The sequence below is a fragment of the Vigna angularis genome, chromosome 2 (assembly GCF_016808095.1).
Source record: "Vigna angularis cultivar LongXiaoDou No.4 chromosome 2, ASM1680809v1, whole genome shotgun sequence".
In the NCBI taxonomy this organism is placed as follows: domain Eukaryota; kingdom Viridiplantae; phylum Streptophyta; class Magnoliopsida; order Fabales; family Fabaceae; genus Vigna; species Vigna angularis.
This window is the reverse complement of record NC_068971.1, coordinates 26156112-26183831: the sequence shown is the minus strand read 5'-3', so window position 1 is coordinate 26183831 and position 27720 is coordinate 26156112. Positions and strand designations below refer to the sequence as shown.

The 27720-nt window shown below is 34.1% G+C and overlaps 1 protein-coding gene across 2 annotated transcripts; it reads left to right on the top strand.

The window, feature by feature from the left end:
* Positions 1 to 15017: 15017 nt before the first annotated feature.
* On the top strand, positions 15018 to 17411 carry LOC108328689 (DExH-box ATP-dependent RNA helicase DExH3). Of its 2 annotated transcripts, none has more exons than XM_052873445.1 (3): positions 15018 to 15350; positions 15465 to 15524; positions 17206 to 17411. In XM_052873445.1, exons 1-3 carry the CDS (start codon positions 15108 to 15110, stop codon positions 17233 to 17235), a joined length of 333 nt encoding a protein of 110 aa, XP_052729405.1. In that variant the 5' UTR covers positions 15018 to 15107; the 3' UTR covers positions 17236 to 17411. The 2 variants fall into 2 exon arrangements, with proteins under 2 accessions (XP_052729405.1, XP_017418073.2); XM_017562584.2 differs by lacking the exon at positions 17206 to 17411 and adding an exon at positions 15964 to 16272.
* The last annotated feature ends 10309 nt before the right edge of the window (positions 17412 to 27720 follow it).

Sequence of the window (27720 nt, the reverse complement as noted above, 5' to 3'; positions counted from 1 at the left end):
GAAAGGAAAGATTTCCCTCTCAACGAAAGTCCAAACTTAGTCCAAGAGGAGATGGTCCTTTCAAAGTGGTCAAAAAGATAAATGATAATGCATACATATTAGACCTTCCTGAAAGTTATGGTGTCAGTCCTACTTTTAACATTTGCGATTTAATTCCTTTCACAGGAGATGATCAACAGGATGAAGCAGATCTGAGGACAGATCCTTTTCAAGAGGGAGGGTCTGATGGAAGACCATCAAGAAATCACATTGGACCTCTTACTAGAGTCATGGCAAGGAAGATTCAAGAAGAAGAAGGATCACCTAACATTTTACTTCTATGGAAGGTTACTTATAAAAATCCTTCTTCTCTTAACTAAAGCACTTATACTTTGCTTTGTAGGAACTAATAAATCTTAGAGACCATGATTGAGCCATCCAAGAAGTTAAATCAATAAAGGCAAGCAAAGGAGCCAAAAAGGGAGGTGCTTGCGGAATGGGAAAATGCACTAGCATTTTTCACCCGCGAGAAGTCCAATCCACGTGACTTGGCTGATTTGGAATGAAGCATGCACCTTGCTGGCTGAGCTAGAATGAGGCATGAACCTTGCTGGATCAAAATGAACGTGCCTCCTATGCTAAATAATTTGAATTTATGAGGGAATTAAATCAGAAATTAGGCTCCTCTTCACCTATAAATAAGAGGGTCTCTTCTTTGTATTTTCTCACTTTTGAGCTTAATGATATGCTGCAGAATTTGCTTTCCAGCTTTTGTGCTTTTAAGTCACCTTTGATTTACTACTTCTTCTCCTTTCCTCAAGCTTCCTTCCTCTGTAGGAAGGCCCTCTGAGTTGTGAGGCTTCACCCATACACCTTTCCTTCATTAAAACACCTCAAACACTGCACCATTTCATCAATCCGTTGTACCATCATTCACTACTAGTTTCTTTTGGTCTGGAGCCTCTGTCTACACGTTTCCAGCTGGGATTAGTTTCCATCACAAGCCAACAAAAATAATGCTTCAGTTGGCAGATAGATCTATCAAATATCCATTTGGTGTAGTTGAAGATGTGATAATCAAAATAGATGAGCTCCAATTTCCGGTGGACTTTGTAGTTATGGAAATGGAGGAAGATGTAGAGATACCACTCATCCTTGGAAGACCTTTCATGAAGACAACCAAGGTTTTCATTCATATGGAAGAAGGAATATTGAAATTAAAGGACTAAGATAGAGAGGTAGCGTTCAATGTCTTCGAAGTTGAGCAACAAAGTAGAGAAAAACAAACTAGTCTTAAAGCCACAAATGAACTTTTATCAGTGACTAGTCTAACTAGGCAAGCTGCCAAGTTGGTCAAGAAGAGCCTTAAGTGTTTCTCCCCAAAAGTGAAGGAATGGGAAGAAGATAAGGAAGAAGAAATAGTTCACCAAGAATCTATTGTGGAAAGTGATGAACCTACACCTGGCAAACCAGTTAAACTCAAGAACATGGTTTGGGTTATGAAGGCTATTAAAGCAAATGAAGTTCTCGAAATCGAGGCTCCATGTTCAAGAAGAGTCAAGTTGGTGACAAGAAAGCTGGTTAGAACATGTTGGTGTCATGAAAGGAAGAAGCACACAAACATCAATAATCAAACTTAATCGTTTCATCTGTCAAGCTAGAAACGTTAAACAAGCGCTTACTAGGAGGCAACCCAACTTTCTAACCTTTTCTTATGTGTGATTTTGTTGTTTTAGTGTGTTTTGATTGTTTGAATTTGCTTTAGAATGTTTGAGTGTGATTTGGTTATGTGGGAGCATGAGAATTTGAATTGGAGCTTATGTGTTGTTAATGGTTGCATTAGTACAATGTTGAGTGTTATGGTGAATTGATGTGTTTTAGAATTGTTCAATCTGTTTTGATGTGTTCTAGTGTGATTGAGTATGCTTTGGTATGTTATGATATGTTTAGGTGTGTTTTGTTTGTAAAAATTTGGTCTTAACATTTATAGTTAAGTGCATTGCCTATTGCATTCATGTTTTAGATTCATGCATTTGATTTGTTTCATGGTTAGTTCTTGGTGTTTTTAATGAGTAGAAACATGAATACATAGTTTTAATTGTGTTTGAATGCATAACCATTGTCAAAAATCCAAGACTAAAAGCCTAAACTGCTGCAAAAATAAAGATTGTCAGAGTACCGCTCAACTGCACCTGCGCGCTACACCAGCAGAAGGCTTTTTCTGCATTTTTCTGATATGGCACTCAGCTGCACAAAAACTATGCAGCCTAGATATGGCGCACCAGGACAACACTCATATTTTCTTTCCAATTTGGCTCTGTTATAAGTGGGGCTTGCTGCTAGCCTTTTGTTTTACATGTTTTATCAAGCTACATGATTCTATACCACTGGTTATGTGCTAATTTTTGGTTCCAAACTTGTTTTTCAAACACTAACCATCATGTTTGTTTGATGAGTTTGTCGTTTGGCCTGGAGACCAGTCCCATTCTACTGGGGGAGGTGGAGCAACAGCCGATGATGATACTGATGAAAATGAGGAAGAGGATGAGGATGATGATTCTGAAGAGAGCGATGACAACAGTTCATGAGCTTGAGCCAGAAGCTTCTCTACTTTTTAATAGGACTTTTTATTTTGCCTTCTTTTATTTTGTTTTCTAGTTTAACTTTTAAACTGTGTTGAAACTTAGTTCTTAGTTTAGGATCGAATGAACATTTTGCTTTTCAATTTATGAAAGTTTTTGTTAAGTTAGCTAGCTTGATAGACTGTGCTGATCCATGATGCTTATGCTTGAATATGAAATGTTGCTTGAGATGGGTCAATTTAGTTCAAATTGTGGTTGCTTTCTTCATGAAAATACTGAGAATGCTCTATGTTTAACTGCGATCAATATTTATGGTAGTTGCTTGATGATGTTTGTGGAACCTTGAGTTAACCTTGTGAGATGTTGTGCCTTAGATTTTTCTAATGAATGCTATCATGTTAGATCACAATTGACTTTGCCTGAGTTTCTCTGAATTGAATCAGTTGCTTGCTTGTTACACATGATCAAGGCCATCTTACTCTTCTACCTCTTTCACATGTTCCGAGCTAAATAAGCCAATACTAAACCCTTCAACCTTAACGAAAGACGTCTTTCCTCTTTGAACCTCAAGCCTAATGAAAATTCCCTGATTTCCCTACCTTGAGCTGAATAGAGCAATCATTTGTACTACAAGAGAATGGTTTAAGTTTGGGGGAGTTTGTTCTGTAAGGGTGTATTGAGAAAAAAAGAAAAATAGAAAAATGAGGAAAAAGAAGAAAGAAGAAGATAAAGAAAAAGAATTGAATGAAAGAAAGTTGGGATTCAAGTTCGAAATTGGTTGTGATTTAAGTGAAGCAAAAGAGAGATTTGTATGTCATGATTTGAATTGTTTAATCTCTTTTCTCAAGGTGCCTTGTTATCCAGAAAAACCATGTTTCCTTCTTAGCCCAGCCACATTATAAGCTAATGAAAGCCCTTGTGATGCTAACTTGCTTGTGAATGTATTTATTTTGGTTGAAATGAAAGGCAAAGTTGAATTGTGTGACATTGTGATGGTAGAGTGATTGACACACATCCTTATACACTAGTGCATTAGAGTGATACACTATCTTAAGTGAGGATTGGTTCTACATATTCAGTAAAGCATTTTGCCTTGATTGTTGATCTCTTATAAAGTATGACATTTGATTGATTGATTGTGTTGTGAGCACCATAGTGGAAGGCTAATATTTTGTTCCATGGTCAAGATGTCTAGTTAGTGTGTTGGAGATTCCATATTGACTAATGATATAATCTGATTATAATATATAAATGAGTGTAAATCTCATTTTGTGAAGGAAATATGAGCCTTCAAGAGAAAGTCTTGAAAGCTAGCTCAAGATAGAAAGATTGGCTAAGTCTTTTAAGGAGTATTAGCATATGGCCATTGCTGAAATATAGAACACAACGACATTGTATTGAATATTGTGTGTCTGAATACACAACGGATGAGGTTATATAGGATCATTACATTTATTATGCATGAATGGAGGATATTTTGTTTCCTCTAGAATTAAGATTATATGATTACAATGAGAAAAATTATTATTTTGATTCTTAACAGCCATATTCTTGTCTAATGTGTAAATCTTAACAAAAGTCTGAAAGTTCTGGTAGGAGGTTAAGAATGTTGTTTCAAACTTTATTTATGTTTTTGCCATTGTGTGAAATTTATCTCTTAAAAGTCTTCTGGTTAATATTGAGACATTTGTGATGGCTTGCTTTTCAGTTGTCTTTTTAGGTTTTGCTTTTTCTTCCTCCATAGCCTTGTAGTTTTTTTGAAGGATTTCTTTTCCTGTCTTACTATTGATTTGTGTTCACATTATGTAATGGCCTAGACTGTATGATGTAAGCCTTATTTCTATTACCGCTGAGATGTGGACTAGGATCTATGTATCAATTCTAACTCAATGGTTTTTTGGATTTTTCGAAAGTCAGTAGGCAAGGTTTCAAGCTAGCTTGTGTTGTCAAGTATTCTGTTGTTTTTTAGATTAGAGAGAATCTCATTAGTTTTATGTTCTTCAACCTTGCTCCTTAATTGTGTGTAATAGTCAACCCTCATGAATTTTAGCCCAAAGGATTCCTTTAAATATGAATTCCCTCATTCGCCGACCACTTTTTCCTTGAACCTTGATGTAAGAGCTTTGAGGGCAGGGGTTATGAATAGTGTTGTCAAAATGGATTGTAACCCGCAAGGTAACCCGGCTCACCGAGTTGAACGCGTGGTGAGCCAAGTTGGCTCACCAACCCACCTAATTTAATTTAATTATTTATTATTTTGTGTTTCAATATTATTAGTTAGCATTTTTTTTATTATATTGTAGATGGTGATAAAGAAGATGTTTCAAGAAAGAAAAATATTATAGATTTATCTATTCAAGACTCTAATATTATAAATGGACAAGTAATACAAAAATTATCAATATTAAAAACTTATTTGTTCACCTTTTGTACATGTTTTTGGATTACGCTTGGATTGTATGATACTTCTTTATTTATTTTGAATTGTCTTTGAAGTTTAACATCATTTTAGTGTGACGTTTATTTAGATTTGAATTAAAATAAAATTGTAATTTTTTTATTTTAAAATAAAATTGTAATTTTTTTATTTTAAAAAAAATTTATAATTAAATGAGTCAGTGAGTCAACCCGTTTAACCCACTAACCCGTGGCGGGTTGGACCGGGTTTGAATTTTTTCAGCTCGCTAATAAGTAAGTCGGGTTGGGTTGGCTCACTAAGTGACCATCCCGTGGTGACCCGGACCGGGTTGAGCCGGATTACCCGCTTTGACAGCTCTAGTTTTGAATGGAAGTTCTACCATTAACACATGGGATTGTCTTGAGGAGGAAACAAAGCGAAATTAAATTAAGCTCTTATTCTTGTTGGGAAACAACGGTATTTGTTCCCTCCTCTGTTAACCCAAAATAGGCACTATGCGGAAGCGTAAAAATAGCTGTGTATGCGTAGGGAAAAATAACACCGAAAATTTTAACGTGGAAAATCCTCTCGGAAAAAACCACGGGACCTAGTCCAGAAAATTATCTCCACTATGAAAGTAGGATTACAGTGTTTCTCTCACTCTCTGAGGATCTCTCAATAAATCTCACCCTCTCGGATGGTATACAAAAAACACTCTCTTTTGCACACTCACAGTTTCTACTACACAGTGTCTTTCACCTCTCGGTGATGTTTCTCTCTTCACGGTAGTACCCGTGGCTTTCTCTCTTTCTCCTCTTGAATTCTTTCTTCACCGTTTGATTCTTGGTGAGTTGTGTTTTGCTCCACATTTTGCATTCATTTTATAATGAATGAGGAAGAAAGGACAAGAAACATGGTTGGTGCATTGGAGCAATTTATGGAGCTTTAGTGAAGGTGGAAGACATTCTTCCTCAATATATGGTATATGAAAACATTGACCCTTCTTTTCAGCATGTAGATGGGTCCAATTTTTATTTTTATCCAACAAAACTCCCCCATAAAACTCAAAATGGGTATTCCATCCTTTATTCCATCATTGCATCCTGTCTTTAGTTGGAAGGTACCACGACACCAGCACCTTGACAACAATCTTCAACCTTCTTGGTTGGTATTGACTTAGTCGTCATGTCAGACCAATTTAAGTCTGTATGGATTTTCTCTATCTTCAATTTCTTCTCATCCAACGCTTCTCGTATCCAATTATATCGGACGTCGATATGCTTCGAGCGTGAATGGAACATGGGGTTCTTGGTTAGATGAATGGTACTTTGATTATCACAATTCACCACATAATCATCTTGATCATGTCCTAATTCACTTAGGAAATTCTTCATCCATAGCATCTCTTTAGAGGCTTCAGTCACCGCTACATACTCTGCTTCAGCAGTAGACAATGTCACACATTTTTGTAGCTTTGACTACCAAGAAACAGCTCCCCCTGCAAAAGTAATCAGATAACCTGATGTTGACTTCCTTAAATCGACATCTCCAGCCATGTCTGAGTCTGAATATCCGATTAGCTTTAGATCTCCATTGCCAAAACAAAAGCTTCTTTTGACAGATCCTCTTAGATACCTTAGTATACACTTAACAGCTTCTCAATGCTCCTTTCCTGGATTTGACAGGAATCTACTCATAACTCCTACAACATAGCCAATATCTGGCCTTGTACAAACCATTGCATACATAAGGCTACCCACGGCAGAAGAGTAGGGTACCTTGTTCATTTCTACTTTTTCTTCTTCATTCTTTGGACATTGCAACTTGCTGAGTTTGAAATGTCCAGCAATTGGAACACGAGCAGATTTGGCATTGTGCATGTTGAACCTTTTGAGAATCTTCTCAATATAATCTTCTTGAGATACCCATAGCATTCTTCTAGAACGATCTCTGGAGATTTTCATTCCAAGTATCTTCTTCACTGCACCTAGGTCTTTAATGGCAAAAGACTTACTCAATGCCTTCTTGAGAGCAGTTATTTTAATTTTGTCCTTCCCTACAATCAACATATCATCAACATACAAGAGAAGTATGATGGACTCACCATTTTCATAATGCTTCACAAACACGCAATGGTCTACGGAGGTCTTCTTGAAATTATGTTGGATCATGAAGGAATCAAATTTCTTGTACCATTGTCTTGGAGCTTGCTTCAGACCATAGAGACTTTTCTTCAGACGACACACAAAGTGTTCTTTGCCTGGTTCTTCAAAACCCTCTGGTTGCTTCATGTAAATTTCTTCCTCTAGGTCTCCATGTAAGAATGTTGTTTTGACGTCCAGTTGTTCAATCTCTAGGTCTAGTGTTGCTGCCAGACCGAGAATCGCTCTAATGGATGTCATCTTCACTACTGGTGAGAATATTTCATCAAAGTCTATTCCTTTCTTCTGGTTGCACCCCTTCACGACAATTCGTGCTTTGTACCTTGGGCTTGGGTTGTTCTCTTCATTCTTGAGCTTGAACACCCATTTGTTCTGCAATGCTCTTCTTTCTTTTGGTAATTCTACCAAATCATAAGTCTAATTTTCCTTTAAGGATTGCATCTCTTCTTCCATGGCTTGCAACCATTTGTCTTTGTCTTTCATCTCCATTGCTTCTACAAAGCTTTGAGGTTCACCTTCATCAGTAAAATTAACATATTCATCTGAAAAATACCTTCTTGACGGTTGTTTCTGCCTTGTTGATCGCCTCAATTGGGTTTGTTGCGGAGCATTCTCAATTGCTTGATCTTCTATCGTCAGATTAGGTTGATATGCTTCTTCAGCCATCTCATCAAGTTGTAACTCCTGATTTGTCTCAGCTTGACGAGTCTCTCCCCCTAAGTTGTTCATCAAGATAGGGCTTTGATCACTTATAAGCTTAAGTGTTGGTTTCTCCACTTTCTTGATGTCTTGGATTGTCTGATCTTCAAAGAACACCACATCTCTGCTTCGAACAATCTTTCTGTTTGCAGGATCCCATAATCTGAAACCAAATTCATCTCTTGGAGAACCAAGGTATATGCACTCTTTCGCCTTAGCATCGAGCTTTACTCTTTCATCTTTCGGAATGTGAACTAATGTCTTACATCCAAAGACTCTCAAGTTGCGATATGAGGCCTTTTTACCAGACCATACTTCTTCTGGTATCTTACCGTTTAATGGTCTTGATGGTGATAAGTTGATCAAATGAGTTGTTGTTAACACGGCTTCCCCCCAGAATGACTTGGGAAGTTTTGCGTGAGACAACATGCTTCTGACCTTCTCGGCAATCGTTCTGTTGAATCTTTCAGCTACGCCATTCATTTGAGGTGTCTTGGGAGGTACTTTCTCATGTCTGATCCCATGAGTCTTGCAATAGTGCTCGAATGGACCTCTATACTCTCCACCATTATCACTTCTCAAGCATTTCAACTTTGTACCAGTTTCACGTTCAACTGAGGCATGAAACTCCTTGAAGATTCGTAGAACTTCATCTTTTCTCTTCAAAGGATAGACCCACAATTTTCTAGAGTGGTCATCAATGAAGGTAAAAAAATATTGAGCACCACCAAGGGACCTTTCGGATGTTGAACAGACATCTGAATACACAAGATCCAAAATATGCTCTCTTCTTTTTCTATTATCATATTTATGGAAAGATACTCTGTGCTGCTTACCTGCTAGGCAGTCTTCACATAATTCAAGTGGTTGTCCTTTTATACTCTGGAGATGATCTTTCGCAAGGATCTCTAATCATTTCTCGCTCATGTGGCCCGGTCTTTTGTGCCACAACTCCTTACTTTCTTCTTGAGCAACATTTGTCTCTCATTTGCATATCTTTCCTTGTATGACATACAAAGAGCCTTCATTTTTGCCACGAGCAACAATCATGCTTCCTCGGCTAAGTTTCCATTTTCCATCTCCAAACTGGTTGTTCATTCCTGCATCATCTAGCTTACTGACTGAGATAAGGTTTAGTCGCATTTCTGGCACATGTCTTACCTCCTTCAGCACAAGTTTGTTTCCATTTTTTGTCGTCAAAGTCACTTCTCCTATGCCCACAATTTTTCTTGTGACATGATTACCCATCTTCACTATTCCAAAGTCTCCTTTTTGATAGGATGAGAAGAATCCCTCATGAGGAGTAACATGGAAAGATGCTCCGGTATCTACTATCCAAGTGTAGTCATCAAAAGCAATATTTAGATAGTTTACCTCAGTGATAAGGAACACATTCTCATCATTTGATACCATCGCTGTTGTGATCTTTTCTTCCAACTTCTTTTTGGGATCTATCACATCAGGGTGTATAGTTCCATTCTTCTGATATCTTTTCAGGAATCTACATTCTTGCTTATTGTGGCCATCTTTTCCACAATAAAAGCATGTCAAACCTTTGGAACGAGACTTGAATCTTCCTCGTGACTTTTCACGTTTCCCTTTGCTTTTATGTTCACTCCTTCCTCTATTCTCAACAACGTTGGCTTCTGAGTGACTACTCATTCCTCTTTCTTTCCTTCTGGACTCTTCATTCAGCAAACTGTCTGTAATGTTATCCAGCCTGAGCTTTCCATCTGTTGTTGAGTTACTAAGAGTGACCACCAATGTGTCTCAACTCTCCGGTAGAGAACTAAGGAGTAGAAGAGCTTGTAACTCATCATCTATCTTCATATCTGCCTTCATTAATTGGTTCACAATACCTTTGAAGGTGTTGAGATGCTCGATCATATTCAGGTCGTCAAAATACTCCAACTTTACGAGTCGTCTGACAAGGTGAGCTTTATTTCTCGGAGTCTTCTTTTAAATCATAGATTCAAGCTTTGTCCATAACTCATACGCATCGGTATAAGTCGATACATGCTCAAACAAGCTTTTGTCGATGTATTTCCGAATCATAGCCATTGTTTTACGATTCAGAATCTCCCAATCTTTTTCGGTCTTCCCTTCTGGAATTTCCGGATTTGTGATCGGCTCATACAAATCCTTGCAATATAGATGATCTTCCATCATCGGCTTCCAGTAGGAGTAATTATTCGCAGTTAGCTTGAACATGTCTCCTTCCATCTTGAGTTTCACAAGATTCTGACTTTTTCGAACTGGTGACTCTGATACCACTGTTGGGAAACAACGGTATTTGTTCCCTCCTTTGTTAACCCAAAATGGGCACTATGCGGAAGCGTAAAAATAGCTGTGTATGTGTAGGGAAAAATAACACCGGAAATTTTAACGTGGAAAATCCTCTCGGAAAAAACCACGGGACCTAGTCCAGAAAATTATCTCCACTATGAAAGTAGGATTACAATGTTTCTCTCACTCTTTGAGGATCTCTCAATAAATCTCACCCTCTCGGATGGTATATAAAAAACACTCTCTTTTGCACACTCACAGTTTCTACTACACAGTGTCTTTCACCTCTCGATGATGTTTTTCTCTTCACGGTAGTACCCGTGGCTTTCTCTCTTTCTCCTCTTGAATTCTTTCTTCACCGTTTGATTCTTGGTGAGTTGTGTTTTGCTCCACATTTTGCATTCATTTTATAATGAATGAAGGAAGAAAGGACAAGAAACATGGTTGGTGCATTGGAGCAATTTATGGAGCTTTAGTGAAGGTGGAAGACATTCTTCCTCAATATATGGTATATGAAAACATTGACCCTTCTTTTCAGCATGTGGATGGGTCCCATTTTTATTTTTATCCAACAATTCTCATGTGTCTTTAGGTCTTTATATTTTTGCTTTACTATATTTTTGCTGGTTGCAAGATTCATCCTTTTTCTTGTCATTTGTCTTTTAAATTCTGAAAGTTGGGAATGTTTTTTAAGCTGCATGTCCATAATCATTATTGTTTTTGCTAACAGTCAAACATGCAGCTAATTGTGTTATTTTTTGTTGTCCTCTTTGGTTGCAGAGAAGGGGTAGGGCGGGTCGTGTGCAGCCAGGAGAATGCTACCACCTTTACCCCAAATGTGTTTATGAAGCCTTTTCTGAATATCAACTTCCTGAACTACTGAGAACACCTTTGAACTCTCTTTGCTTGCAAATAAAAAGTTTGCAGGTTGAGAGCATTGGAGAGTTCTTATCAGCAGCTTTACAGGCACCGGAGCCACGAGCTGTAAGTGCCATTGCTCTTTAGTTGTACTGTATTGTATTAAATAAATCAAAGTAAATCTTATAAATTTGTAGAGGATATAATCCATTTTTATAGATAATTTAAAATGCTTAATGTCTAAATATATTGTTGGGACAGGAAATTTTAAGAGAAATTAAAATTCTAGAAGTTTAAAAGAGTAATTTGATTACATAAAATTATACAATTTCAAATTCTACCTAAAAAGTACGATTTGAAAGTATCTGTATTCTTTTTTCTCTTACATTTATTACTCTCTCTTAATACCCTCTCCTATGTCAACTCCTTTGAGGTTGTTTAAATCATGTGTTAAAGTTATTTAAATTACACCTTCTCCAAGTTTTTATGCAATGCAAATTTAACCAATCGTGGAATTTCATGATATTATCTTAAAGATCATGTATAAAAGTTTTCACACAATTTTAGTTTTGATTAAGTATGTTTTTAGTTTTTGATCTTTGACGTGAAATTGGAAGTTGTCCCTGTTCGAAACTTTGATATCTTTTGGTCCTCAAACTTTAAAAATGAATCAATATAATCCTTTGAACCCAATTATGTTAAATATTTTTGACATATGAAACATGTTTTATGTTAGCATTTAAGTTAGTTACACCGTTTGACATGATCTCGCTTTAATGTTAGATGAAAAACACGTTTAAGAACTAAAATGTATGAAAATTTCACATATGGACAAATTTCAATTTTGCATAAAAGTTCAAGAACTAAAATCATACTCAAGAATTTTAATTAGATATGTTATCCAATAATGAATATTTATATAGTTAAGTATTATATTATAGGCTTAATATCTTACTTAGTCCTTATATTTAGAGGTTTTTTTCTGTTTAGTACCCGCTTTTAAAAGTGTCTCTATTTTGTCCTTAAGTGATATAAATTGTATCAATCACGGTCCCTTCCGTTAAAATGGTAGAAACGGAGTTACCTCCACAGTGACGTAGAGTACTTTTTTTTCTCTTTCTTCTACTTTTCCTGCCATGCCCCCAACTTTTTTTCTCTCTTTTGTATTTTTATGACCTTTTTTTTTCTACTGAAAACTCACCACCTCTTCCACAATTATTTCCTCTCCCTCCCATTTTATCATCACTGAACTACTTCCCACTCCCATACTCATGTGAATGCTCCCCAACCTTATAACCCACGAAGCATAACTCCCACCCCTCAAGGACTTCCTCACCAAGAACCCAACATGCCCATTCTCAGTTTTCTCTCAATCTTGGACCTGTGTGTCTAAGATATATCTGAATTGAAAAAGAAAAAAAGAAGTTTAAGTCGCGGGGAAAATTCAAGATCTTTGGACCGAAATAAGTTCCCAAAGAAGACTATAAAACCCTATGAAAAGAAAGAGTATATAACCAAAACATTTCAACGTTCAACCAGTAAATATTTCACTAGAATTGAACCACCATCAATATATTTATATGAACCTGGTATTCTCAGAAAATATTGTATTGTTTGTGTACAACAAAAAATAAATTTCTCTTATTGATCAAAATTGATCTTGAGTTGAGGGCATCTCATAATACCAATTGTGTCTTAAAGAACACTCCCTAAGAATTTTCACAAGAACAAAAATCATGACAGTGTCAGGTTCTATTAAAAACTCCACCAAAACAGGAAAAAAAAAATATCAACGATTTGAAGTATTTGGATTATAATTAGAAAAGTTTTAAATTACATTATAGTTTAAATAAAAGTAACCTCTTTTGCCATGATACAGAGAAAGATTAGATTCACATAGAGAATCAAGGAAAAACAAAGTGAAGAAAGAGATAACGATTCATTTTGACTTTATAAAAAAAATCATAGATGTAGTATTTTGAGTGTTGAAACTAAATATTATTTTTAATATTTAATTATAATTTTAAAAAAATTAAAGTGAAAGTTATTAAGGTGAATTGTATATGTAAATGGTGAAAATGAGGTAGTGATGTGAGTAGGGTGAATTATGAAGGAGACACTGAAGATTTGCATGCGGTCACCAACCAACCCACACGCCGACAAAGCTCCCTCTCTTGATCTCACGGCCAAGCATTAGAGAGGGATGTGAAAGTCTCATTGGTGAACGAAAGAGAAAGAAAATGGTGGTAGAGGGAGGTGGTGCAGGTTTCTAAGGTCTTGGGGAAAGGAAATAATTGTGGAAGAGGGTGGTGAGTTTTCACTAAAGAGAGAGAAAAAAAAAGGTAGGTCATAAAGATATTCAACAGAGAGAAAGTTGAAGCAAATGAGAGAGAAAAAAAGTATTGATTTCATAGCCACGTCACCACGGACTTAACTCTGTTTATACCAATTTAACAGGAAAGACATGATTGATACAATTTATATAACTTTGGGACAAAATAAAGACACTTTTAAAAGCAGGTACTAAACAGAAAAAATAAATTGGTAAATAATTTGAAATTGATATAATTAATTAGAATATGAAATTCAATTGTTGGATTAATTAAATTTGCTTTCCATAAAAATGTTTTCAAAGGTGTAATTTAACTAACTTTTACAGATGGTGTAAAGGAATCTTAACCCATATACGTACGCATATATAAAATACAGAGGAGGGATAAAATGAGACCAGTTTAAGTTACACTCCTGACCTTTTAACAATATGTTAGATAATTTCTAAACTTAGTTTTGGGTTGAAAGTTACAGATAGCTAGATCGTATCTACAAAAAAATGTATTAGTCTAAAATTATTTGATACTTTATTTATATCTCTCAAAATTGATATAGTTTTAATTTATAATTCTTAGCACATATCCAAATATGAACTTACTGATTACCATTTTAGTGTTCTTTTTTTCTGAAGTATAGCACACACAATCAAGGTAATATGTAATTATGATTCAAGGACAAATTATAAAAGCAAAAAAAAATACTTTTTATAGCTGGTATTATTTGATCTTTGTCATGTATTATTTACATACATACACATACATCTCTCTCTCTCTCTCTCTCTATATATATATATATATATATATATATATATATATTTATTGGATATAGTAGAAATTAAATTACCTTACCCAAATTGAAAATTTGAATTATTGATCGGAACAAAACATTTTGAAAATATACTGAATTTAGATGAAAGCAATTCAACTTCAAACCTCTGTTTTCCAGTATGAAAATAATGATATTGGCTTGGAGATAGGCGCTTATTAATGTTTGAAAGGTGTTATGGTGTTGAGAAATTGAATATTAAAATGTCGAATGGTGTTGAGAAATTGCATATTAAAATGTCGAATTATGTGATTCTATTTGTTAACTAAGTCAAATTACATTTCCTGACTGTTTTTGAACTTGGGCAAAAGCAAAGAGCGCATCAACCCATTCTGTAATTTCGTGCAGTTTGCGTACATACACATGTGTGTACATATTTGGACCTTGTGATTGATTAGTCTGTAAGTAAAGATACAAAGTTTTACCATTTAATGGAACAGGTTCAAAATGCTATTGACTTTCTGAAGATGATTGGAGCACTGGATGAAAAAGAAAATCTTACAAATCTCGGTGAGTCTATTTTTTCTATCCTATTTTCTGTTTAGAACTTGCACATTTCTATCCTATTTTTTCTATCCTATTAACTGTGGGATGCATTAGAAGGTGCTCACTACTGTTGTTGGACTAAATTTGGACTTTCAGCTTAGAACTTGCACATTTCTTTCTTTGGTTGGTTGTGCATAAGCTAATTTGCATTAGTTATCACTAACCCTACATTTAATATCCCCTTCATCTTGGTATCTGATCTTGTGATTCCCATGTTCTATAATAGTAATAATTTGATATAAGGTGGGCCATATTAGCTAGTCTTTGAACCATTTCATTTTTTCTGTAATATGGCAATTGTTTTTCTTATTGTCACACATTATTATTTTGACCAGAAAGGTTGCGTTTACACTTAAAATAACTAAGTATAGCTTTTGCCTTTGTTTTCAGTTAGCAGGGACAGCAAAGTCGAGGTTTTCTGCCAAAGATTACAGTGATCATATGGCTCTTGTTCGAGCATATGAAGGATGGAAAGATGCAGAAAGAGAAGGATCGTCTTATGAATACTGCTGGAGAAATTTTCTCTCTGCCCAAACTCTTCAGGCTATTCATTCACTTCGGAAGCAGTTTAGCTTCATCTTGAAAGATGCAGATGCAAGCATGATTAACAAATTGAGTCACAATCAGTCTCTTGTCCGTGCTGTCATTTGTTCTGGACTCTTTCCTGGCATAGCATCAGTGGTGGTCAGTTATTTGTTTCTTATAATTTCTTTTTTTTCTCCATAGTAAATTCCTCACCTGGCTTACTAGTTCAGCTTTTATTGGTTTATTTATTTAGTTAATTCTTCCTCGGTGCAGCACAGGGAGACATCCATGTCATTTAAAACAATGGATGATGGCCAGGTTTTATTATATGCTGTAAGTGACAGACCAATTTCAATTTTTCCTATCATAAATGAATAAATTCATGTTGTGTATAATGGTTGATATTCAATTGAATATCCTTTTAGCAATTGACGAAACTTAGATATATTATGTTACGAGTACTATTGGACTCCGATTAAAATTAAAATTTCATCTTGGTAACTGAGGCCTTCATCTCAGATATTTAAATCGGCAGTAATAATTACTGAGATGAAAAGGAAATTTAATTGGAAAATAATACGAATATTACCAATGGTGTTATATCTAAGTTTTGCCCTTTCTAGATCTAAATTGTTGTTTAGTGTTGCTTTTAAGAAAACATTGTCTTGTTTTACATTGTACGTCTCCTTCTTGAATGTGGTTTGAGATAAACCCTTCCCTGCCCCTATAGTGTTCTTGTTCTCCTGATGGTTAGTTTTATCATTTTGACCAGAATTCTGTGAATGCACGTTACCAGACCATCCCATACCCATGGTTGGTTTTTGGTGAGAAAGTTAAGGTCAATGCTGTTTTCATCCGTCATTCCACTGCTGTATCTGATTCAATACTTATCCTTTTTGGTGGTGCTCTAAGTAATGGGATACATGTGATTAGTTGTTTGATTCACATGCTTCTTCCACTTGACCATCTCTATGGATTTCAATACAGTAATATCATCCTTTCTTTCTTCTCCCCTCTCATGGGTTTAGGCTGGGCATCTAAAAATGTTAGATGGATATGTTGACTTCTTCATGGATCCTAATTTAGCTGACTGCTATTTGAAGCTTAAGGAAGAGCTCAATAAGCTTATCCAGAAGAATGCCTCACGGACTTTACCTTCCTCTTCCAATAGCTAGTTTCCCTTGGATATTAGTATGAACTTTGTCCTAGGCCTACCAAGAACTCCAAAGGGGTTTGATTGTATCTTTGTGGTAGTTGATCGATTTAGTAAAATGGCTCACTTTATACCCTGCCACAAAGTAGATGATGTTAGCTATATTTCAAGACTTGTCTTTAAGGAAATAGTAAGATTGCATGGCTTACCCAAAACTATAGTGTCTGATAGAGATATTAAGTTCCTTAGCTATTTTTAGAAAACTTTATGGACAAAGCTAGAAACTAAACTTTTATTTTCTATTATGTGTCACCCACCAACTGATGGGTAAACCGAAGTAGTAAATAGATCTCTATTTACTTTATTACGGGTAATGTTAAGAGGTAATCATAAGAATTGGGATGGTCATTTACCTCACATAGAATTTGCTTACAATAGAGTAGTCCACAAGACTACTAATCTTTCTCCATTTGAGATTGTCTATGGTTTTAACCCTATCACACATCTTTATCTACTACCTCTTCCAGAATCTTCTTCTTTTCTACACAAAGGAGTTTCTAAAGTGTAGTTTATCAAGAAATTGCATGAAAAGGTTAGGACCCATATTGAAAAACAAACTCAAAAATATACTGAATAGAACAACAAAGGGAGAACAAAAGTAATTCTTAAAGAAGGTGACCTAGTCTGGCTTCATTTGAGAAAGGATAGATTTCCCTCTCATAGAAAATCCAAACTAAGTCCAAGAGGTGATGGTCCTTTCAAGGTGGTCAAGAAAATAAATGGCAATGCATACATGTTAGACCTTCCTGAAAGTTATGGTGTCAGTCCTTTTTAACATTTGTGACTTAATTCCTTTCACAGGCGATGCCCAACAAGTACAAGCAGAAATAAGGAAAAATCCTTTTCAAGAGGGAGGGAATGATGGAGGACCATCTAAGATGCACATATGACCTTTGACAAGTGCCATGGCTAGAAGGATTCAAGTAGAAGAAGGATCACTTACCACTTTACTCCTATGGAGAATAACTTATTAATCTTCTTCTCTTTACTAAACACATTTATACTCTTTTGTAGGCCATAAATAAAGGTTGGAGACCATGCCTAATCACCCTAAGAGGCTTGCCAAGCAAATGAAGGAAAGAAGAGAAGAAAATAAGTGATTTTCGGAATAAGCAGCTTAACTTTCGGATTGCATTTTCAAAGGAGGAATAGCTTACGGATTGTACCAGGCGCTCAACCATTACCATGTTGGTTGAACAACCGGTATCACGCAGCGGAAAGGTTTTGCGGAAAGCATGTTTAACGGTCAAAAGCCAATAGGGGAGGGGTGAATTGGTTCTTTTAAATATCATGATTTTATTTTAGGAATTTTATCGAACAATTGGTAAATAAAAGTGCAGAGTAAGAGAAAATCACACAAAGTATTTTATACTGATTCAAATCAAAAGATTCTACATCTAGTCGTTAATCACTATAAACAATGATTAACCTTTTTCACTAAAATGTAGTTGTACAAATTAGTATCAGATAATGAAATGATAAAGAACAAAAAACACCTTCCTTCGACAAACGAAAGGAAGAATTAGCTCAATCAACTTGAAGAGAACTGCTTCGACCTTAGACCCACTAAGCGCAAGCTTCTCCTATTCACAAGACTTGATATGAGCAACACTAACACTTCAGAACTTCGTCAAACAATTTTTGTATTCTTAAATGACTTAGTTAAACCTCTAAGAGGTTTGGTAAATAGTATATATAGCCCAGAGGTTAGAAACTAAAAAAAAAACTCTCAACTACAGTTATAATCGATTATCAAAAGTGATAATCGATTATGTGTGTCCGTTATGGGGTTTTCAAAAAATGATAATCAATTATCCTGAGGAATAATCGATTATTTGTGCAACTTGGGAATTACTCATTTAGATTGAAATAATCAATTATTCTGAGCAATAATCAATTATTTGTAGGAACAACTCTTTTCTAATTAAGCTCGTGATAATCGATTATTACAACAAATAATCGATTATCTGCGCAAACTTTCTTTAGACAGGAAAACTTCTAAGAGTTCTTACATCAACAAAGATATTCCTATAGAATTTATTCTACAAAATGCTTTTAAAGTGAATATAACAAGAGTCTTCAAGTTCTTCATCTTGTAGCATCATCAAAATCATAATATCTTCAACACACCAATGCTCCTCATTGGTAACATACCCTCCGCCTCTCAGCCATATCAGACCAGATTTTTTAAATGTGCACGTTTTTTACTTGGCTTTGAGAGAAGCGTGCACCCCAAGCTTAGTAGCGTCTCTAGTACGCTTCCTTTATTATTGTTTAGAAGATTTGCAACTCAAAATGGAGACCTCTCTTCATCTATAAAAGAGAGGCTCTTCCCTTTGTAAAATTCAACTTAATTATAAGATATATTGAAGTGTTGTTGAGATTACTCCAGACCTCTTTTCTCTGAGTTCAAACATTTTGTGCTTATTCAACACCTTCTCCTCTAGCTTCCTTCCCTTTTGGAAGACTTTCTGAGCTTGAGAGGCTTCAAACACACACCAAACACACATTGAACCTTTCATCAAACACTTGGTGTGCACATGCGCTTTCATTCATCAAATCAATCCACTGCATCCTTCTGATTCGCGTGGCTACTCTAGCATGGAGCTTGGAGCTGCTTCCATCACTTGTTGTTGAGAGTTGAGCATGAGTGAGTATTGAGATGTACTTAAGTATGTGATTGATGAGCATGAGAGTGGAGGATAAATCTACTTGTTGTACCTCGTAAGTCTTGGTTATATCTGCGGATATGTTCTTTCTTTTGTCTTGTTTGAATTGGAAGAAGATGATATCTAGGACAGGCTACAAATGTTATGTAGGGGAGGCTATAGGTGGACTGTAGGAGCGGCTACAGTCGATGAGGTAGGGTACATGAGTGAGATGAAGTCTTTCCACTATGGTATTATGGTACAGTGATGCTCATGGTGTTGTTCATGACTGGGATAGTCATGATGGTGGTGTATATCTATGATGATGATCAGGGTACTTGAGATGCTTTAGGTTATGTTATGTTGATAGTGGTGTTACTAGAGTGGTTATAGTAACTAGTTAGCATTGGTGCTAATGAGTGGATAGACCAAGGGTTTATGTGTGAGATGTTAGTGATGACATCAAGGATTAGAGATCAAGGACTAGAGATCAAGGATTGATGATCGAAGTTTAAGGATCGGGGATCGATGATCGAGTAATTCAGTAGGAATCTTATTGTTATTACTACTATGTATGGGGTGTTTGATTATGGATTATATATATAATTAGAAGGTATGTATCTTGTTGTGTGTTTGATTATGGTTAGTATAATTAGAAGATATATCTTATTGTGTGTTTGATTTTGGTTGATATAATCAGTATGTTTGTATCTTGTTGTTATGATTGTTTTATCGGTAGATTACCTCATACATGTTTGTGTTTGTGTGTTTATGAATGAAATTATCGGCGATGATCGTTTAATGTGTTATAGTGAGCAGATAATGTTACAGATATTCTAGAGACATGATTGACTCGAAAGAGGATGGGGAATAACCTTAGGATTCATTTAAAGCTATTTTGTTTTATAAGTTAAGACAATATAATTGGAGTATTTCTTTCATTATTTTATTACTCAAAATAATGCAATTAGATAAGGTTTTCTTCAAGTAGGTTTCCACGTTATGATAAATTTTGAATTTTACCGAGTTTTAGTAATCTGTAACATCTTAAAATCACGGTGTTACAAATTTGGCTTGAAAGTATGAATGAATTAATGAAATATTAATAACTTTTAACAATTAAAGTCTGAATATTTATTGCTTTTGTACTTAAAAATAAAATAAAAGATTCACAACTAATATTGATAACTTTAATTTTTCTAAAATCTTTCAACACGAGAAGGAGGTGAATAAACTATAGGCTGAATATCATTGTTGGTCCCTATTTTCGTTAAGTTTGTTTGATGTGGGACTCATTTTTTTCGAATGTTCAATGTAGTCCCTTATATCGTAATTTATGTTCAATTTGATCCTTTTGGCTGATGACGTTTAAATCGTTAACGACATAGTATCAAGGTCAACCATCAAGAAATGAGTTGTCACACAATAATGCTCATAGTGGCTGACTCACATCATCATCTTCCCCAAATCAAAAACCCTAATTTCTGTAGGTTTTTGTGATTTAACAGAAAACGATATGGGAGTTTTGTTCCTTGCAGATGGTTTTGCGTCATCAATGGAGATTGAACAAGTTCAATGGTGGTGCGATTTGGGATTTTACAAGTTTTCACGGAAGAGGTGCGGTTTAGTGAATAGGGGTTTCATCATGAATTAGGTTTTTGCGATTTGGATTCTGGGATTTTTGGGTTTTTTGCAGGTTCAATGGTTTTGTGATATTTGGGGTTTCATTTTGCAAGTTCTCGTGAAGTTGGGGAGAAGATCAAGATGGTGAGATGTTGATGGTGGTTCTCATGATGCAAAACTATTTGGGCTTGCGATTTGGGTCTGATTCATTATAGTGAAAGGTTTCTTTTGCAGATTGGGTTTCTTGGTTGATTTGTGGTGGCTTGTGTAGTTGCTAACGGCGAAGCTCATGGTGGTCCGACGTAATGGAGAAGATGATGGCTTGAGTATGGTGCACGACGACGCGTTGATGAAAGGAAAATGAGGGTTTCTTATTTGGGGAAGATGATGATGATGTGGCGAGATGTGTGACAGGTCATTCCATTTTTTTTACGTGGAATCTACGTCGTTAGCAATTTAAATGACGTCAGCGAAAAGGACCAAATTGAACATAAATTACTATATAAGAGACTACATTGAAGATTCGAAAAAAATGAATCCCACATCGAACAAAGTTGACAAAAATAGGGACCAATAATGGTATTAAGCCTAAACTATATTCATAAGTAACAAAAAAAAATGAACTAAAACAAAAAGATATTTGTTAACTCCATATGGTCATCTAAGATTTTTTAGCTTAATAAATTCATCTTGAGGGTGAATACTAACTCGTGTACAATATATGAAACATTTCTCTTTGGAATTTCATCATACACCTTATATGCTAACTCTTGTTTTCCACATGCAACATGCATTTGATCCCTAAAGAAAGTTATCGTGAAGGTCGAATCTTTCACAAATTAAAATTTATAAAAGTTAAAGAAACCAAAACTAAGAGAATAAGCCAGAGGAAAAAGAATCACAATTGAAAAAAAAAAAATCAAACCAAAACCACATGCAAGGAAGAAAACCGCACCTTAAAGAATATTAGCACAACCAATAATGGGGTATAAAAAATAAATGAGAAAACGAAACGCCAAAATCGATTTTGGGTGACGGAGAAGCTAGAATGGGTAACTTCTCTTGGAACGTGAATATGTTAATTCAAATTATTTTTGGAAGAAAACCAAACAATCTATCAACATGATTTTGATGATCTCATATGCATCAAAATCTATCATGGGTGCCTTCAACAACCAAAAAGGCACTTGCACAATCTATTAATTCTATAAGTATTTACTAAAACATATTGTGAATATTGACATGAGAGCCAACTCTCTTATACTAAAGAAATTATTGGTTTATAACAACTTCAAATGAGATAGTATTATAATTTAGGTAAATTATATTTCTTTTTTGGAGTGTAGGGTCAAGGTTAACATCTAATGTCTAGAAAATAGTTTAAAGGGTCCAAAAGTTATCTTCTGCTCCAAGTCTCTTGTAGTCATTCATCCAAGTCGTTTGAAGAACACTTATAGAATGTATTTTGATGTCAAGGTCAGTGTAATATTTGACCATTCAAATGCAATCACCTACCTCCTTACTTCAAACTTATATTTATAGATTTCAGAATAGACCTTCGATTAACAATAACGTAATTACGGTTAAATGGGTGATACTCACATTTTATCTTAAGTTATTCAATATTAGAACTAATTATCTTGACAAATGATCAATCTGTCATATTCCATCACTATCTTGTCTTGATGGTAGTTTGTTTTGTACTTATAATAATTTGTTCAAGTGTTTAGTTAAGAGTTAATTGTTCGGTTTGTAAGTGACTATACAATCATAGAACATAGAACATGTTATCTTGTATCCATTTTAATGTATTAAACAATATATACCAGTGTGATCTTACATGTTACTTTATCTAACCATGCACTATTTACATGCAATTAATAGATACAAGAATGTTTGGGATGCTGAAAACTGTCTCCAAATAATATATTCGTGTCTCTCTTTTTCATATCATCTCTTATCTCCCGACATCCGTTTATGTATAACTTGTTTGACCTTTTCTACAACTCTCGTATAATGGGCCTGAAGTACCCTCCTTCAAGTCCGATTTTAGAATGAGTCTTTTACATAAAGGTTTTACACATCTCGTATATAATTGAAATTAGACTTGTATGTGGATATCAATCACTTAAAATATTTTGAATAAAAGAAATATAATGTATTTAACCATAACAGAGTTGATACAGAAGAGATATTTCATATGACATAGATAAAACAAAAAACTACTGGGATTTCTTTTAGTTTCAAATATGTATTAGCGATATGACTTAAATGTAATACGAACATTATATTAGATAATTATTGCTCTCATGTTACCATTTAAACAAACAATATGATTTAAGAATTTGAGATTTATTAAATGGTATTCTCATTAATAATTTTTTCAAGAACTTAGGTCCTCAATACATCAGTTGAAATTCTTTAAGCGCCCAAAATATTTATATATATTTTCCAATAAAAAAATCAAGAAGATATACCAAACATGAAAGTCAGTGGATCACTCTTAATCATGAGATTAAGAGAATATAAGTCATGATTAAATAATAATTTTAATAGAATTATAAAAGAAATAAGTTCATAACTATATATATATATATATATATATATATATATATATATGTGTGTGTGTGTGTGTGTGTGTTTTGATGAAAAAGTTATGCTTAATTAATATATCTCTAATTCATGAATACAAAATTAATTCATCAACTGTCTAAGTTATACTTTTCAGGTTTAATAAACCTGACAACTACTTCACATGTAATATTCATTATGCTAAGAGAATCTCCTCAGTTTTCTGCCTCCAGCTTCCCATTTTCTTATAAATGCAGAAGGATTTCACAAATAAAATGCAATAAGCCATTGGCTATGTTGAACAGTAAAGAGTAATATCAGTTTGTTGTCATTGCCGTGTTTGTTTTATTAATTGGTGAGTTGTAGAAGGGACCACATCCTCTAAATTATTCACCAATCTCAATCACAACATAAATCCAAAAGGAGAATGTCCTTTCTCTGCTATTATTTTAGATCTACTAAATCTTTTTTCAACATACCATATAGTATTCTAATGATGACGTCTTTTCTTACCATCCCTTTTCAAAATACAATTTGGTATTTAAGTATGAGTCGTGGATAAATTGATGTCACACTAAGTAGGAGTAAGTAAAGGAATTATTGTGTGCAAAATAAGCAAATATAATACTTGTTTAGTCTCAGTAACTATCACACGTGTGTGGGTGGTTCCTTGTAGAAACCAAGTTTCTATATATTATTCTTGACAAAATATTCAATATTCACACATATTATATAATTCTTAACAGGACAGTGTGTGGACATCGTTAAAATTTGTTAAATCAGCTGTTACAAGAAGGCGTGACAAAGTTACAGTCAAACTAGTTACATAAGTCAAGCTTGATAATATTAAAAGCATTTGGTAATTGCATAATTCCTCCATTAAATCACAGCATTTCCGTTCAAACCATATAGACCAAAGTGTTGCCAACCAAATAAGAATCCAACAATTTCTTGGACTTAGCAAAATGATTAACAATTTGAAAGAAACACTTGCCGTTACTACAATAAATTGGCTGATTATTAATGGATTTTTACTAATAACATTTATTATGTTGGTAAACTAGATTTTATTAACAAATATTTTTGTCATAATTTATTACTGATGGATAAATCTATCGATAACACATTGATGAATAAATCTATTGATAATAGAAGTTGTGTAAGTTTGTCGCTAAGCCGTCGATAAATAAGTAGTACATACATTTTCATCATTGAATTGTAGTGTTATTTGAGCAGTGAGAAAAATGCCTAATACCTAGAAACATATAGGAGTGTGGCGGCAGAAGAACATCTTCTTATCATTAGCTACCACACCACCACGAGGAGAGAACCGCGTATGGAGAGCACCACGACCAAAAGCATTGTCACTAATCACTGAAGACTATTGCGATTAGCCACCATGCTGCGATAATGAGTATATAAATTTGTAACACCTTTGAATTCCCTTCTCTGTCATGTCATTTGTCCCTAAACTCCATTAATCCTCAAAATTAACATTCTCCATATGTTAATTTAGCAACCCTAAGAGTCGTTCGTGCTCGTAATTGGTGGGATTTGTTGGAGAACTTCGTTAGTGTCCTTCATTGGTGGTCTTGTCATTTTTCACTTTTTAGGTAAGTTTCTTTGCCTTTTAATTGTGGTCGTTCTTTGCAATCATATTTATGGTGTTTAACCAATCTGCGTTTGATTGATTTAAAATCATATTTTTGGTGTTTAATTGTGCCGTTGTTTCATATATGTTTTCTAGTTTTTGTTATATGTGGATACAGTTAAATATAAATTGTTTTGTTTAGTTAACCCCTAATTATCATATTCTTTTATTACGTCATTTTCATCTTTTATCAGTAGTTTTATTATTATCTTTTTAAATAATTAAAGATTGATTAGATAATTTAGAAAAATATAAGTATTTGAATTTTATTTGTGAAATATTTGGTAGATAAATATAAATTTCATAATATTAAAGAATATATCAAAGATATGGAATCTTAGAAGATTAATATATATATATATATATATATATGATATTTAAGTAAAATTCACTTAAGTACAAATTTTAGATCTAGTTTAGTTCGACCCATTCATTCAATAAACTAGTTTAACTTGTGTAACAAGAAGGTCCGAGTTGCTTAGTAACTTTAATTCGCATAATGACCTACATTTTTCAAAAATTTATAAATAGAATGCGCCATAGATTAGAAAAACTATCTTTTGGGAAATAGGAAACTAACCTAAAAGAAGAGACAACAAAGATACATTCTAAAGGTTGGAGACACTCATCATTACCGTTATTTTTATTATCTATCCCTTTTATAGTGCTTAAAATGCCTAGGAGTGATTAACTCTCTCATTCATTAGGGTTGGATATAATGTATTCTCCCTTGTTGTGATTTTTGTTAATCTATATACTTTTTTCCAATATTCTTGTGTTTTATTATTATTCAATGCTACATGATTATTGATTGTTTATTTATGAGTATCTGATTATTGAGATAATAATACCTTGATTGAGATAGAACAGCTAACAAATTTTGTCTCTAGACACAAAGTTTAATCAACTAGTCAATTTAAACATTTGAACTTAATACAAACTTTTAATAAAAGTATTTAAGGGATTGAAGTTTTTATTAGTAAAATTTAGACTTGTCTCTACAAAATTAGGGTTTGTTAGCTTGTATTGTAATTCCTAGAATACAAATTAGAAGTATATTGTTTAGTGTTGTCACATTGAATTAGTACACGAAACCAAACTTCGTTGAAGTCTCTTCCACATATTTTGAAAGCATGGGAAAAACATTAGAGGGGGGTGAATAAGGATTTTCAAAATTATTTTCGCAAGGCATTATCTAATATCTTGTAAAGATAATGTGTATAGATGACTTGAAAAATGCTTAGACGTTGATTCTTAATAGAGTGAATAAATGGAAAACATTTTGTATAAGAGAATAACAAGCCACACATTTTTATATTAGTTCACTCAACTTGAGTTACGTCCAATTCTTCCTTAAGAACTCTTAGTTTTACTAATCTTTTCAAATTACACGAGTTATGCCTCTTCATAATCTCAACGAGTATTATCATCACTTTTGGTTACAACGAGTATTACTACCATTCCTAGTTTCCTAGTCAACACGACTAGACCGAGTTTAACCTAATTGAATTGTGGTATTTTGGTTGTTACACTCTTAAATAGAAAGAATTGTGTTTTAACTATAAGTTATAACTTTTGACTTATAAATACATGTTTGATTCAACTTTAACCTAATAATAAGTTTACGATATGAAAATTAGTATAAGAAACAATGTCACAAGTTCAATTCTCAATTAAACAATTGTTAAGAAAAAAAATATTGTAAAGACATCAATTATCCAATAAACGAGATCGGATAAGTCAAGTCAACTTATCTAACCAAGTCAAATTATCTAACGACCAACTTTTAATTCAATTGTTAATAAGTTTGTAAGTAGGATTTTCACAACTACATATTTTCGGTCGCTATTTTGATCACTAAAAATTTACTATCGATTTTTAAGCCTTTGTACTCGAAATAAGTTATCACTAAAATGTCAATTTTTTAATCTATAGTTTAAAGAAATAATAAGCTAGTTATATTATATTATTATCTTTAAATTATAATTCTAATTATTTGAAAAGAAATGAAAGAATTATTTCTTTTTTTTTAGCCTAATATTTCAGCCCAATGTATCATTTTAAAACATATAATTTTCTCCTTTTATATCACTTCTATATAAAAGAATTTAGATAACCTTATGTCTAGAGGTCTCAAAACAGGTAACCCGGCCCGACCCGACCCACCACAGGTTGACCACTCAGTGAGCCAACTCAACCCGGCTCATTTATTAGCGAGCCAAAAAAATTCGAACTCGACCCGACGTCACCACGTGTTGGTGGGTTAAACGGGTTGACTCATTGGCTCACTTAATTAACTTTTTTTCACCCTCTTCTTTTGAGATTCTTATAACATGTTACTTTGATCGATCAAATTGAAACAGTAATAATTGGACCAATTGATATAAAAGAAAATGAAACAAAAGAAATATATTGTTATATATATTCTAAGCTATCAAGCATAAAATTTTGCCAATTTAGTTTAATGAGACATACACAACCGTTTGACCAAGAAACTACATATAGTCGTTAACAAAAATATATAGCACAAGATAAAATTGTCATGTTGGTGGATAGGTCTAAAAACAAGATAAAACAAATGATATATTATTGAATTGTCCAGTCTATAATATTATCCATTTATTAAATTGGAATCCTAAATGGATAAATCCATAGTATTATGCTCTCTTGAAGCGTCTTCTTCTTTATCTCCATCTATAATATTATCCAATCTATAATCTGTCAGAACCCTTAAAAACTCTGTTTGAATGGAAGCTAGGTGTTAGTGAAAATCAGAAAGGGGAAGACAGGTGTGGGCAGCAGAGTGGCCGATCGGTTTTTGAC